This window comes from Buteo buteo, chromosome 11 (assembly GCF_964188355.1).
Source record: "Buteo buteo chromosome 11, bButBut1.hap1.1, whole genome shotgun sequence".
Taxonomy (NCBI): Eukaryota; Metazoa; Chordata; class Aves; order Accipitriformes; family Accipitridae; genus Buteo; species Buteo buteo.
Window position 1 is genome coordinate 24,298,152 of NC_134181.1, and position 11,831 is coordinate 24,309,982.

Below are 11,831 nucleotides of genomic sequence, written 5' to 3' on the forward strand. Positions count from 1 at the left end.
CCCCCACCCTGAGGAAAGGGCACCAGGCACTTGGTACAAGGACACAGGTTTATTTCTTTCCAGCAGCGGCCACCCGCAGCCATCACCCACGGGCTCAGTCCAGCCCCCCCCCCAAGTACAGGGGGGCAACTGGGACCAGTGGACAGTTGGGACTGGCACTGGGGGAGATGCACTCCCACCACCCAGGACAGCTGGGGGGCATGTGCAGCTACACCAGCCCCCACTGCAGACCTGTGCCCTCCAAGGACATGGCCAAGAAACCCCCCAGGGATGCCGTGATGTCCCCAAAGGTCAGCAGTCCTCGTGCAGGGGCACGGCCAGGACCTGGGTCCTGCTGGGGAAGGGACAAGGCAGTGGGGGGACAGGAGACCTACCCCCTAAAAAACATCTGACATGACTGCAAAGGCACCAGGTGATACTTAAAAAAAATAATAGTTAAAATCATGACATAGCTACAGTAATTCGGAAACATTTACAAGAGTTGGTGGCGCGGGAGGAGCTTCACACCAGGAAGGAGGACGTCTGCTTGAATTCTCCCTGTGGGGACAAGGGGGACGTTAATGGTGGCGGGTGATGGGGAATAAGGTGGGACAAGGGCCGTGGGTGAGGAGTGCCTGCCTGGCTTTGCAACTGTCCCCAGGGAGAGCAGGTCACAGTCCCCGAGGAGCCCAGCTTGCTCCAAGCAGGACAGGGACAAGGGATGCTGGGGACAGGGATGGCATCTGAGCGCCCAGGGGGGCACTGGGGTCCCCACTCAGCCCCTTCGGGCACCCCGGGGAAGGTGTCTGGCTTCACACACCCCGCCAGGAGGTGACACAGCCACGTGGCACTGTCACCACCCACCCGTCCCAGCCCGTACTCACTTCGCTGCGGTGCGAGGGCTGGCTGTAAATCACCTTCTTGCCGGTGGTGCTGCTGAAAGCAAGGGTGTTAGAAGATGTCACACTGCCCAGAGTCCTCCTTGTCCCCACCCTGAGCACCCAGTGACACCCAAGGCACCTTCCCAGCCCGCGGGCAGGGGCTGGGGGAGGAAGAGACCACCCGTCCCTGCTGGCAAAGTAAGAGGAGGCAGCCAGGAGGGAGGCAGCAGCATTACGGCTTCACTTACTCTTTTCTCTCTGAAATGAAAGAAACAGAAGAGGGGTTTTAGGGAGGAGCAGGGGGGGGCACTGGGGCGAGCGATTCCCGGGGTGGCAAGCGTAGTACTCACTGCTGAAGAAGCCCCGGCTGTAGGCAAACCAGATGCCGAAAGCCACAAGTGCCAGCACCATCAGCAGCACCACGACCGCAGCCACGATGCCGCCCACGTTGACTTCACCTGGAAAAAGGGGGACCAGGACATCAGAGGGTGGCTGGATCCTGGCACAGAAACCCTCAGCTTGGCACCCACGGGATCCTGCAGAAATCCCAGTGGGGGCCTCCATCCAAACCCAGCTCCAAGCGGGGCCAGCATCGAAGCTGGATCTGGCTCAGAGGCGGATCGGGCTGCCCAGTCGAGCTTTACCCATCCCCAAGGGCAGCTTTCCCCCCTCCCCCTCCACAGCATCATGCCAAGGGCTTGTTTCAGCCTGGGCTGTCGGAGGCCAGGGTCCTTAACATCACAGCTAATTAACGTCTTTGAACTTGGTAGGGCAAAGGGGTGATGGCATCACCTTGCACCAGCATCCCCCAAAACATGACCTGTGCTGGATGCAGCCCAGGCAGAGCCTGGAAAAGCCCCACACTGGGTGGGGGGGATGGGACGCAGCACTGGCCTCTGCTGCTATTCCTTACTGGCTTCCATATGGATAACATCTGATTTCTGGGGGGAGCCCACGTTGTTCATCGCCTCACAGTAGTAGTCACCGGTGTCGAAGCCGCTCAGGGGCTCAAAGATCTAGATGGGAGCAGAGAGATGAAAGCAGGGCAAAGGAAGGCTGGGGGGGTCCCCAAGTTTGGAGCACCCTGTGCTCACCAGCTCCCCCGTGACGGGGTCCAGGGTGTAGGAGGAGTTTCTGAAGGTCAGGCTGGTTTTGGGGTTGGTGGGCATCAGCATGCTGTCCTTGTACCAGCGGAAGGTGGGGGGCGGTGAGCCGTCCGTCTCGGTGCACCGCAGCACGGCCTTGCTGCCGATGGTGGCCGAGGTGGGGACATGGGCCACTGGCTTGGAGGGGGGCACTGTGGGAGAGCGTCACGTCGGGGCTGGCTCGGCACGGCACAGCACAGCTCACACCAGGGAGGGACAGGGCGCCTAAAGGGCATGGGATGGCCGTGCCGGCATCCTTCCCCCGGCTGGCTGTCCCCATGTGACGGTGGAGACAAGGATGAGCTCAGCCAGAGGGACAAGAAGCGGGTCCCGGGACAGCAAAGCTACGCAAGGGATGGGCAGGGAGGGGGGCTCGGGGGCAGCCGCACCTTGGACAATGAGGTTCACCTCCGACTTGGCGATGTGGCTGCCGTCCCCCACCACCTCACAGATGTACTTCCCTGTGTCCTCTCGCGTCACTGTGTTGAAGTGGATGGTGGTGGGCGAGAACTGGACCCGGTTCTTGTACGGCTCTGCCAAGAGAGAGGAGATGGGGCTGGGAACCAGCTCTGATGGATGGACAGATGGACAGACTGCCCCGAGCCGGGGGGGTCCCCGGGGACGTACCTGTCAGCTCTCCCCCATAGTAGAAGAGGACCAGCGAGGAGCCCTTCTGGAACTTCCACTCGATGCGGGGGTTACTCCAGCTGGACCGATATGCCGAGCAGGGGATGTCGGCAGCTGGCGGAGTAGAGTGATGCTGCAGGTGCATGCCGCCATGCTGGAGTGGCACCGCGCTCGCATCCCATGGTGGGTGGCAATCCAAACCGGGAACACCTGAACCCCCCACCCTGGTCCAGCCCCACATGGGAAATCCACCCTCGGCCTCAGGCCCCATGTCCTCTGGGGATCTGGAGACCCTGGGGTGAGCCCCATTTGCAACACCGGAGATGCCAGGGGATGCAGCTCAGCCACGCCCCTGCCCCAGGATAACGGGGGGGGGGACACAACCGTCAGTGAGCTGGGGGGTGCTGGGGGCCCCAGCCGGGCACTCACGCTTGTTTTCAGGCACTTCTTTGGTCTCAGAGGTGACCTGGGCTCCCACCAGGGACGCTGTGGGGGGAAAGGACAGAACTGAGAAATCCTGGGGGGCCCCAGTGATAGAATATGGGGAGCAGGAAAGGCTGCGGCTGGGTCAGGAAGGTCACCGGGAGCCCTGAGGCAGCAGTGATGGTCCCCAGGGCAGTGGTGATGGCATGTTGTACCACACTGCCCAGCACACGGCAGCCCTGGGAGCTGGAAAATCCTGTCCTGCTTGCTCTGGGTGCTGCCCGTGCCGTCACGTCACCTCCCGCCCTGCCCGGTTTCTGCCCGGTTTCACAGGAAACTGGCCGAGGCATTTCGCAACTCCCTGCCCTCTGTGCGCACACACACAGGCGCACGCACACACACACACAGACACCCCCACATCCCCACACACGTGCACACATGCCTCATCACAGCCCGCACACGCATGTCTCCTGCCCTTCCCCGCGGCCATCGCCCCTGCCAGGCCGCAGCTGGCTACGGCGATGGCAGCATGGGCTGGTGCTGTCGGTCTGGAGGGTTGGTCCCAGCTGCCAGCTGTGTCCCCTGCCCTCAAGGCTGCTCAAAGCTGGCATCTGCCAGCACAGCCGCCCCAGCTCCTGGTTTTGGGCCTGGGGAAGGCGGCGACACCAGCCAGTGAGTCACACCACGGGGGAAGGTGACTGGGAACTGGTGTGGCCTCATTCCCAATCCACCTGTACCTTTGGACCCGAACCACCTCCAAGTGAAACCCAGGTGTCTGGTGGCAGAAATAGCAATTTTGGGATGAAAAGGGGGGGAAACAGGGCATCTAGTGTCCTCAAGCACAGCGTGCTTCCCAACACGGGCCCTGACGACGCTCTCGAGAGCTGGCACAGTACTGGCCGGGAATGCCATCAGACCCCCATCGTGGCCAAGTCTTGAACCATACCATGGCTCAGTAAGGAGGGGAAAAGGATTTGGGGTTTGTTCGGGTGGAATTGGGGCAGAATCAGTAAAAAGGTGACATCCCGCAGGCCCTGTGGGATCATCATGGGGGTACTCGGGGGGAGCCGGAGCAGGACAGGGCCCTGGGGTGGGTGACCCAGCCCAGGACACAGGAGCTGCTGGCTCTGGGTCCGAATCAGCTGGGATCGGGTTAATCCCAACCTACTCCGGGACTGTTCCAGCACAATGGAGGGGACGTCATGGCAGGGACAGGAAGGCCACTGCTGGTGGTGACAAACCCGTAACTTTGGCCTTTGGGAGCGCCGGTGGCACGGCACCGGCTACTTATTAACCCAGGGTGTGGGGACACATCTCGACGTCTGCCATGGGGGGAGCAGGACAGGGACACCCCCACCACTGCTTGCAGGGACTCCACCGGAGCCCACAGCATGAGGAAAGCCGTCAGCCGGGATGTTTTGCCATGGCGGGTTTCCGGCCCCGGGAAGTGCAGCCAGATCCACACCCCTCGCTGCTGGCCCTGTCGAGCCCCCCGGCACCCTGAGCACACCCCCCCACGCACAGATTACAGATTACTCGGTGTCGGCGAGAAGGTGAAGACAGCCTTAGCGGGAGCAGAGCTGCCGGGACAGGGTCAGCGGCACTGGCGCCGGCACAGCCCTCGCCCTGGTGTCCAGCCGAAAGCGGGGGCCGGTTCCTGCTCCCTGGGAGCGGGGCTCAGCCGGGCATCATGGCCCAGCGCCACGGGGACCTTTGGGGGGTCCCGGGGCCGGTGCTCCCCCCCACGGTGGGGTGACCGGGTGGCGAAGGTCTCGTGCGCCCACAAAAACAACCGTAAATAACGGGGCGGTGGCGGCTCCGGGGCCGGGTTATTAATAGCCCGTTATCGCCGTGTACGGCGGCCCCGGCCCCCCCGCCGTGATCTCCCCCTCCCGGTACAAACAGCGCTCCCGAGACCTCGGAAGGTGGTTGGCACACGGTCCTGACACCAGTGGACCCGCCGTCCGGTACCGGGCCCCCTCCCGGGCAACCCACCGCCGCCTCCCCCGAGCACCAGCCCCGCCCCGAGCGGCAACACCGCGACACCCCCTGTTCCCGTATCGGTATCGGCACCAGCACCACCCCGGGAAACTCCCCGAGCGACTCGCTGCCACCCGGTAGCCGCCCCCTCCGGGCGATCTGCTGCTACCCCCCGGGGATCCCCTACCCCCCGCCCCGGTACCGGCGGCGCCCCGGGCAGCGGCCGGCCCATTGTTCGGGCACCTCATGGCCGGCCGGCCGGCCGGCCTCCGCCGGCCTCCCCCCGCCTCCCGGGCACTCACCGGCCGCCGCACCGAGAAGTACCAGCCGCAGCAGCGGCCACGGCCCGTGGCCGCCCCGCCGCACCGCTCCCGCCATGGCCGCCGCCGCACTGTGCGCCCACGCCCGCACCAGGTGCAGCCCCGCCCCGCCCCGCCCAGGTGGGCCCCGCCCACCGGGACCGCCCACCGGGGCCGAGCCAACCGGCTACGCCCCTCCGCCAGGTGCTGGGGAGCCCCGCCCCTTCCCCGGCTCCATTGGCCGCGCCGCCTGTCTCCTCAAGGAGGGGGCGCGCCCCGCACCAGTGACTGGCCGGCTCGGCCCCGCAGCGCCGGCTTGATTGGCTGAGGCGAAGGGGCCGCGCGAGCGACAGGTGTGGAGTGGGCGAGGCCTACCGGCCAATCAGAGAGAGCGCTTTAACTTCTGGCCAATGGGCGCGCTTTGCGTCCCTCGTGGAGGCCCTCAGGCGGGGACACGGGCGTTGCCGTAGCGACGGGGCCTGCGGCCTCCTCAGGCTCCTGAGGGCTCCCAGTGACCCCCCCAGTACTCTCCCCCTGCCCCTGGTACTCCCACAGAGCAATCACGGCACAGCAACGTCACACCATGACATCAAAGTGGTGACATCACGGCACAGTGACAACAGCACACTGATAGCACAGAGACAGAGTCCCATCATGTGGGGGAGTGTGTCCCTGGGCAAGGGGGGTGGGGGGCTCAGGAGGGAACGGGGGATCCCTGGGAGCCCCCACCCCAGTAACCAGAGGGCCCCAGGCTACTGCAAAGTGCAGGGACAGGAGGGGTCAGGAGGAGCTGGGGGGGTGCCTGGGTGCCCCCACCACCATGCTTGAGGGTCCTGGGGGAGCTGGTGGGTGCTGCAGCAAGGTGTGGGGGGGGGTAGGACAGATTTGGGGTCCTTGGGAGCCCCCTCCCAAGTGCTTGGGGGTCCCCGGGGTGCTAGAGGGTGCTACGAGGTTGGGAGGGACAAGGGGAATAAAGTGTAAGACCTGGAAAAACAAATCACTATTTTTATTTATTTTCGCTTTTTAAATTCAGAGAGTTTTAAAAAAAGTCTGACCCCGCCGGGCTGGGCCAGCCGCAGCGGGCACGGAGGGGGGGGCCACCGCACCCCGGGCCCCCCGGGCCCCCAGCAGCTGCCTGGGGCCGACAGGGAGGGGTGAGAGGCGCCGCAGCCCCCCGGGGAGGGGACGGTCCCCCGGGGAGGCGGGGGGGGAGGGGGGGGGCGTCGTGGGCGCAGGCGGGGGTCCAGGAGACCGAGGCAGTGCTGGGGGGGGCAGCGGGGCCGGCGCCCGCCTGGCCAAGAGCGTGTGCACGAAGCGCGGGGCGGCTGGGGGGCAACGTTGGGGTTGGGGGGGGGGGGGGGCGCAGTGACACGGGGCGCCCCGGGGACACGGAGGGGGGCAAAGGTGTGGGGGGGGCACAAACCAAACGGGAGGGTCCTCATGTCACGCCGGGGAGGTGCTCGCTGCCAGGAGGGAGGGGGGGCTTAGACGCAAAGGGGGGGGGGGGGAGGGGGCGGGGGTGACCCCCCGTCCCCCCGCCAGTCCCCGTCCCTGCCGTCCCCGTCAGTGGCTGTCGTTCTTGATGACGATCTCCACGCCGTGCTGGCGGAGCTGCGCCCGCAGGATCAGGTTCTTGTTCTTCAGATCCTCCACCTGGCACGGGGCAGGGGACACACACGGGGTGAAGGACTCCCCCACACCCCCACCTCTGCACCGCACAGGGCCCCCCCTCCCCGGCTGCCTCACCTGCTGCCGCAAGACCTCGTTGTCCATCTGGAGCTGGTCAAGGCCCTGCAGCTCCTCGGAGAGGCGGTGGTTGCTCTGCCGCAGCTCCTGGATGTAGTCGCAGGCTTTGGAGAGGATCCCACCTTTGCTCTGGGCGAGGGGATGGGGCAGGGGGGTGAGTTGGGGGGCACCAACACCCCACCAAGCCTCTCCCTCACCCTGCAGCCCCCCCAGGGACAGGGTGAGGAGGGGTCCCCTACCTGCCCCGACTTGGTGTTCTCCATGGAGCAGTCAGGGATGATCTTGGAGAGCTGCACAATCCAGTTGTTGATCTTGTCCCTGCGCCGGCGCTCCACTGCCAGGAGGGAGGGGGGGGCATCAGCACTGTCTTGAGACCCCCAGCGGGCACCAAGCCTTGCACCGGGTCCCCAGATCCCCAGCGGGGCATCCCCCCCACTCCCTCCCCCCAAAACCAGCATCCTCCTGGCTGGGGTTGGGGGTCACTATCCCTAACTGCACTGAGCCCGGCAACCCCGGGAGAGGGGGCAGGAGCGGTGGGCAGGGACGGATCCTGCCCAGCCACCCCCCACCCTGGGCACCCAGTCCCTTGGGTGACTGGGAAAGCAGAGGTGAAGCACCCAAATGGCCCGAGCTCTGCCCGCACCAGACCCTTGGGGCAGGACAGGCACCCTGCCTGGTCGTGGGGCGGAGGGGGCTGGGGGCAAGGACGGGAGAGTCAATTTTTGGGTCAAACCAGCCCAACACCCACATTTCAGCATCTTTGAGAAGTTGCTTCTGAAGCCAAAGGAAGGAGGATCCCAGCTGGTGCTTCCACCCGGCCAGGCTGCCTGTGCTGAGCCGTGCCGGGCACTCGCCCCTGCCACCGTCTCCTCCTGGCTGGAGGCCGGGCAGAGCTGGGGGCCGCCTGGGTGCCTTACCTGGGCATGCTCAGGCTTCCCAAGGTTTGAGCTTAATCTTCCGAGCTCTGGCTTCCCCTGCTGCTGCTAATTACAGCTCTCCCAAAAGAGGTTCTACCCTGAACTGACAAGAGCTTTCTCCTATGTTCTTAGAGCTTTTCCATCTAGGAGGTGGGAACAGACAGCATTAACCCAGGGACAGCTCTGCTCCCCACACTGCTGCACGCCACAGTCCCCACCATCCCTCACTGGCCCCCAATATCGCTCACCCAGAGTGGGATGACACCCCCCCAACCCTCCTGCCAGTACCTTCATTGTGCTGTGCTCGGCGCTTCTCGTCCCGGGTGGCTCGTGGCGCCTCCGACTTCCTGGGGGAAAAGCGGCGGCATTGGTCCCAGCAGTGCTGGCGGGGAGCTGGCTACGGCCCAGCCACCCCAGGCTGGTACGGGGGATGCCTCGCTCCAGCTCCCAGCACAGGAAACCCAGCCCGCTCCCAGAAGCGCCGGACCACTGGAGCATCCCCCCCACTTTGCTGGTGTCGGCCTCTGCGTTGGCACAGCTATGACACCCCTGTGCCTGGGGGGAGGCAGGGAGCAGTCCGGTACTCACGGGGAGTAAGGGTGGGCGCGGGGGGCGATGGACCTCTGCGCTCCACCCTGCAGCACCTCCTGGGGCGACATCATCACGAAGAATTGCCCTGAACAGCCCAAAATGAGAGAGGAGGTCAGGCGGGGAGCGCCCCAAAATGTGCCGGAGGGGACCACGACTGCCTGGGGGGGGCAAGGTCCTGACGGACAGGGACATGACACCCCCCTGCAATGGCCGTACCCGTGGGGGTGGGCTGCCCTAGGAGGGCCTCCGAGTTCTGCGTGGTGACGACGGCGGTGGCCGTAGTCCCTGCGCCAGCAGAAGTGCTGGTGTCGGCCACGGCCGTGGTGGGGAAATAGGTGTAGTGAGTCTCGGTGGCCGTAGCCTCCGTCTCCACCGCATCCTCACTCGTGAAGGCGCCCTGGATGACGGCCTGGAGGGGAGGGACAACAGCAGGTGCCACGGTGGGACGGGGCGCCAAGGACGGCCACTCTCCCACGTGGCACCAGCAGCTGGCACTGGCACCCACCTGTGTCATGGACTGGGTGGCAGGGTAGCCGCTGATGGCACTGGTGCCTTCTGTCTGTCCGTCCAGCTGTCCGTCAGCCACTTGGATCACCCTGTACATCACCTGCTGAGAGAGCCGCGGCTGCGGGGACGGGTGCGAGGCGGCAGCTCAGCCCGCCCGTGGCCAACCCCGGCATCCAGACCTGTCCAATGCAGGATCAGGCCACGATGCTTCCCTCCGCGCTCCCCCTCTGGCTGCGACCGAGCCAGAGGCCCGAACCCCGCTGCGACCCCAAAACCTTCCCTCCGCCGGCCCCTCGGTGTCCCCTGCCCAGAGCGGACCCAGTCGGGGGGTCTGCGTACCTGCGTCCCGCCGTTCTCTGTACGAAAGACATACTTGATGTTGGGGTCGGGGAAGGTGGCTGCGGACTGGATGCTGGCAATGGCGACGCTGGTGGGATCCTCACCTGTGGCCACTGCACCTTGAGGCAAGAAGTGGGGGGGAAGCCCATAATGGGGAAGGGGCCGGGGCGGGGGCTCCCCACGCTGCCGAGGGGAGCTCGGAACCATCCCCTCTCCCCCAGGGGCAAGGATGGGGTCGGACGTTAGCCCAGCACGTGCCTCCAAGCACACGCTGCCTGATGCTGGGGTTAAACTGGACGCGGCTGGGGGCCTGGGGCTTCCTCGCACAGCTCCCGGGGCAGCCTTGGCCCTAAGGCCCCCCATGGCCCGAAGGGGGGTCCCCACTCACCTTCCTGGATTTGAACTGTTCCCTCTTCCGTCTCGGCTGCTTTCTGCTGCCTGCAAGGGTGTGGGGAGGTGGGTGAGGGGTGGGAGGGGCTGGGGACCCCCGCCATCCCAGAACTGGCACCACCCGGACATCATCTGGTCCCCCTGACAGCCCCAGCCCAGCGTCAGCCAGACCGGCCTCCTCATCAACCCCCGTTATCCGCAGAAAGCTCCTATGCCAGAACGGGCCTTGGCACAGCCACCGTCCCCCACCCGGTGCCGGGGGGCGTGCAGTCCCAGCACTCACCCCTTCATCGCTCTGCTCCGTCAGGCATCAGCGGGGCAGTCGCAGATGAGCCTCCCGGCTTTCACAGCCCTGTGGGGAGCAGGGGCGGCAGCTGAGGGACGGGCCCCGGCCTTCTTCCTCCTCCTCCTCCTCGCGACCTGCCGCTCTGCGCCAGAGCGGGACCGACGCCAACCCCGGGAGGGGCATCTCCCCGGCGGTGGCAGGTCCCTGCTGTCACCGGTGCCCGGGGACAGTGCCAGGGCCGCAGGACGGGGTTGAAGCCGCGGTGCAGACAGCAAAGCTGGGTCCCGGCTGTGCCGGCAGCACCGCAACAGCCAGGCCCTACACGGGCCACCGCGACCAGACGCTGGCTGGGGCCTTGGGTGCCGTTTTCAGGCGTCCCCCGTTTCACTTTCGCATCCAGGGTGACAGGACTGTCCCCAGAGCCACCGGCTCCCCCGGATTTCGGTGCGGTGGGTGACGGTTTGGGTCCGGCTCATGCCGGAGCTTCCCCGGTGACCCCGGGGGGCGGCCATACCGCCGTGACCCCGCTCCCACCCCGGTTCTTTGTCACCCAGTGGAGCCGGTCAGGGAGCCGGGAACGGCGTGGGGGGGGGGGGACGGGACACGACCCCGAGGGAGGGCACCGGCACGGGCCCTGCTCGGCAACAACCCGGCCCCCGCCCCCACAAAACTGGCCGCCCCCCCGGGCGGGGCCGCCCCGGGGGGGTTTAGCCCCATGTCCCGCCCCCGCCCCAGTCACGGCGCTGGGTCCCCCCCGCTTCGAACGGGTCCAGCCCCCCCCCTCCCGGTGCTCCCCAGTCGGGCAGGGAAACTGGGGTGTCAGGTTTGCGGGGGGGTGGCAGCGGGGCGACACCCCCTGAAGGGTGACGGGGCCGGACCGGCAGCAGAGGGAGTGACAGGCCGGCGGGGGGGGAGCCAGCCGCGGCCCGGAGGGGGGATGACAGGCGCGGGGGGCCGCGCCCCGGGGAAGGGCGGCGGATCCCGCGGTCCGGGGAAGGAGAGGGAAGGGGGGGGGCCCGCACCCCGTCGGCGGCAGCGGCGCCCGGGCCCGGGGGCCGCGGCTGGGCCCGCACCCACCGGCGGTCGCGGCCGGGCCCGGCCCCGCGACCCGCAGGGCGGGGAAGGGGGGGGGGCGGCGGCCCGCCCCGGCCCCGCCGCGTCCCCCGGCCCCGGCCCGTCGCCCCCCGCCCGCCCCCGCCGTTACCTCGCCGCGCCGGGCCGCCCTGCGCGCGCTCGGCCCCTTGTCTCGCCATGGAGCCCCGCACATGCGCACGGCGCCGCCGCGCCGCCATGACGGGTGCGGGCGGAAGGGAGCCCCGCCTCCGCCCCCGCCGCCATCTTGGGCAGGGGCGCCGCCAAGAGCAGCGCGCCGCCGCCGCCGCCATCTTGGCGCCGGGCACGGCCTCCCCGCCCCTCCCCGCCGGCGCCATCTCAGTGCGTGCCGGCCCCGACGGGCGCCATCTTAGACGGCGAAGCGCGGCGCTTCTGCCTGGCGCCATCTTGGGTGTGGGCGGCGCCATCTTGGAGGCGGGCATCGCCCCCCATCCCTCACACCCCGCTCGCGAAAACCGTCCCGGCCCGCCGGCGCCGCCGCCGAGCGGTGAGGGACCCCCTGCCCTGCTCTTTCCCCCGGCCCAGCTCAGGGTGCTGGGCGGGAAGCCCCCGCACCACTGGGGGCCCTGAGGCTGCCCCAGGCGCCGCCATGTTGCGTCAACTGAGGC

The 11,831-nt window shown here is 67.3% G+C and overlaps 2 protein-coding genes across 7 annotated transcripts; both read right to left on the reverse strand.

The window, feature by feature from the left end:
• Window positions 1-34: 34 nt before the first annotated feature.
• F11R (F11 receptor) lies at window positions 35-5,494 on the reverse strand. The gene is made up of 10 exons (XM_075040661.1): window positions 5,338-5,494; window positions 3,062-3,118; window positions 2,633-2,746; window positions 2,395-2,538; window positions 1,955-2,157; window positions 1,774-1,876; window positions 1,211-1,318; window positions 1,109-1,118; window positions 864-915; window positions 35-537 (listed from the first exon to the last, which is right to left on the reverse strand). Exons 1-10 carry the CDS (start codon window positions 5,411-5,413, stop codon window positions 502-504), a joined length of 903 nt encoding a protein of 300 aa, XP_074896762.1. The 5' UTR covers window positions 5,414-5,494; the 3' UTR covers window positions 35-501.
• An 831-nt stretch (window positions 5,495-6,325) lies between these two features.
• Window positions 6,326-11,431, reverse strand: USF1 (upstream transcription factor 1). Of its 6 annotated transcripts, none has more exons than XM_075040658.1 (11): window positions 11,315-11,431; window positions 10,108-10,176; window positions 9,823-9,872; window positions 9,435-9,547; window positions 9,094-9,195; window positions 8,805-8,997; window positions 8,586-8,673; window positions 8,286-8,344; window positions 7,320-7,414; window positions 7,081-7,209; window positions 6,326-6,987 (listed from the first exon to the last, which is right to left on the reverse strand). In XM_075040658.1, exons 2-11 carry the CDS (start codon window positions 10,113-10,115, stop codon window positions 6,898-6,900), a joined length of 927 nt encoding a protein of 308 aa, XP_074896759.1. In that variant the 5' UTR covers window positions 10,116-10,176; window positions 11,315-11,431; the 3' UTR covers window positions 6,326-6,897. The 6 variants fall into 6 exon arrangements, with proteins under 6 accessions (XP_074896759.1, XP_074896758.1, XP_074896755.1 ...); XM_075040657.1 differs by having other exon boundaries at window positions 9,094-9,198; XM_075040654.1 differs by having other exon boundaries at window positions 9,094-9,213.
• Window positions 11,432-11,831: the final 400 nt, after the last annotated feature.

Coding starts and splice junctions, on each gene's coding strand:
- F11R (XM_075040661.1), bottom strand. CDS start 5,413: ATGGCGGGAGCGGTGCGGCGGGGCGGCCACGGGCCGTGGCCGCTGCTG. Junction 3,119..5,337: donor ACTTCTCGGTGCGGCGGCCG/GTGAGTGCCCGG, acceptor TTCCCCCCACAG/CGTCCCTGGTGGGAGCCCAG. Junction 2,158..2,394: donor GGTGAACCTCATTGTCCAAG/GTGCGGCTGCCC, acceptor GCTCTCCCACAG/TGCCCCCCTCCAAGCCAGTG.
- USF1 (XM_075040653.1), bottom strand. Junction 8,998..9,093: donor CCACCCAGTCCATGACACAG/GTGGGTGCCAGT, acceptor CCTCCCCTCCAG/GCCGTCATCCAGGGCGCCTT. Junction 6,988..7,080: donor ACGAGGTCTTGCGGCAGCAG/GTGAGGCAGCCG, acceptor GCCCCGTGCCAG/GTGGAGGATCTGAAGAACAA.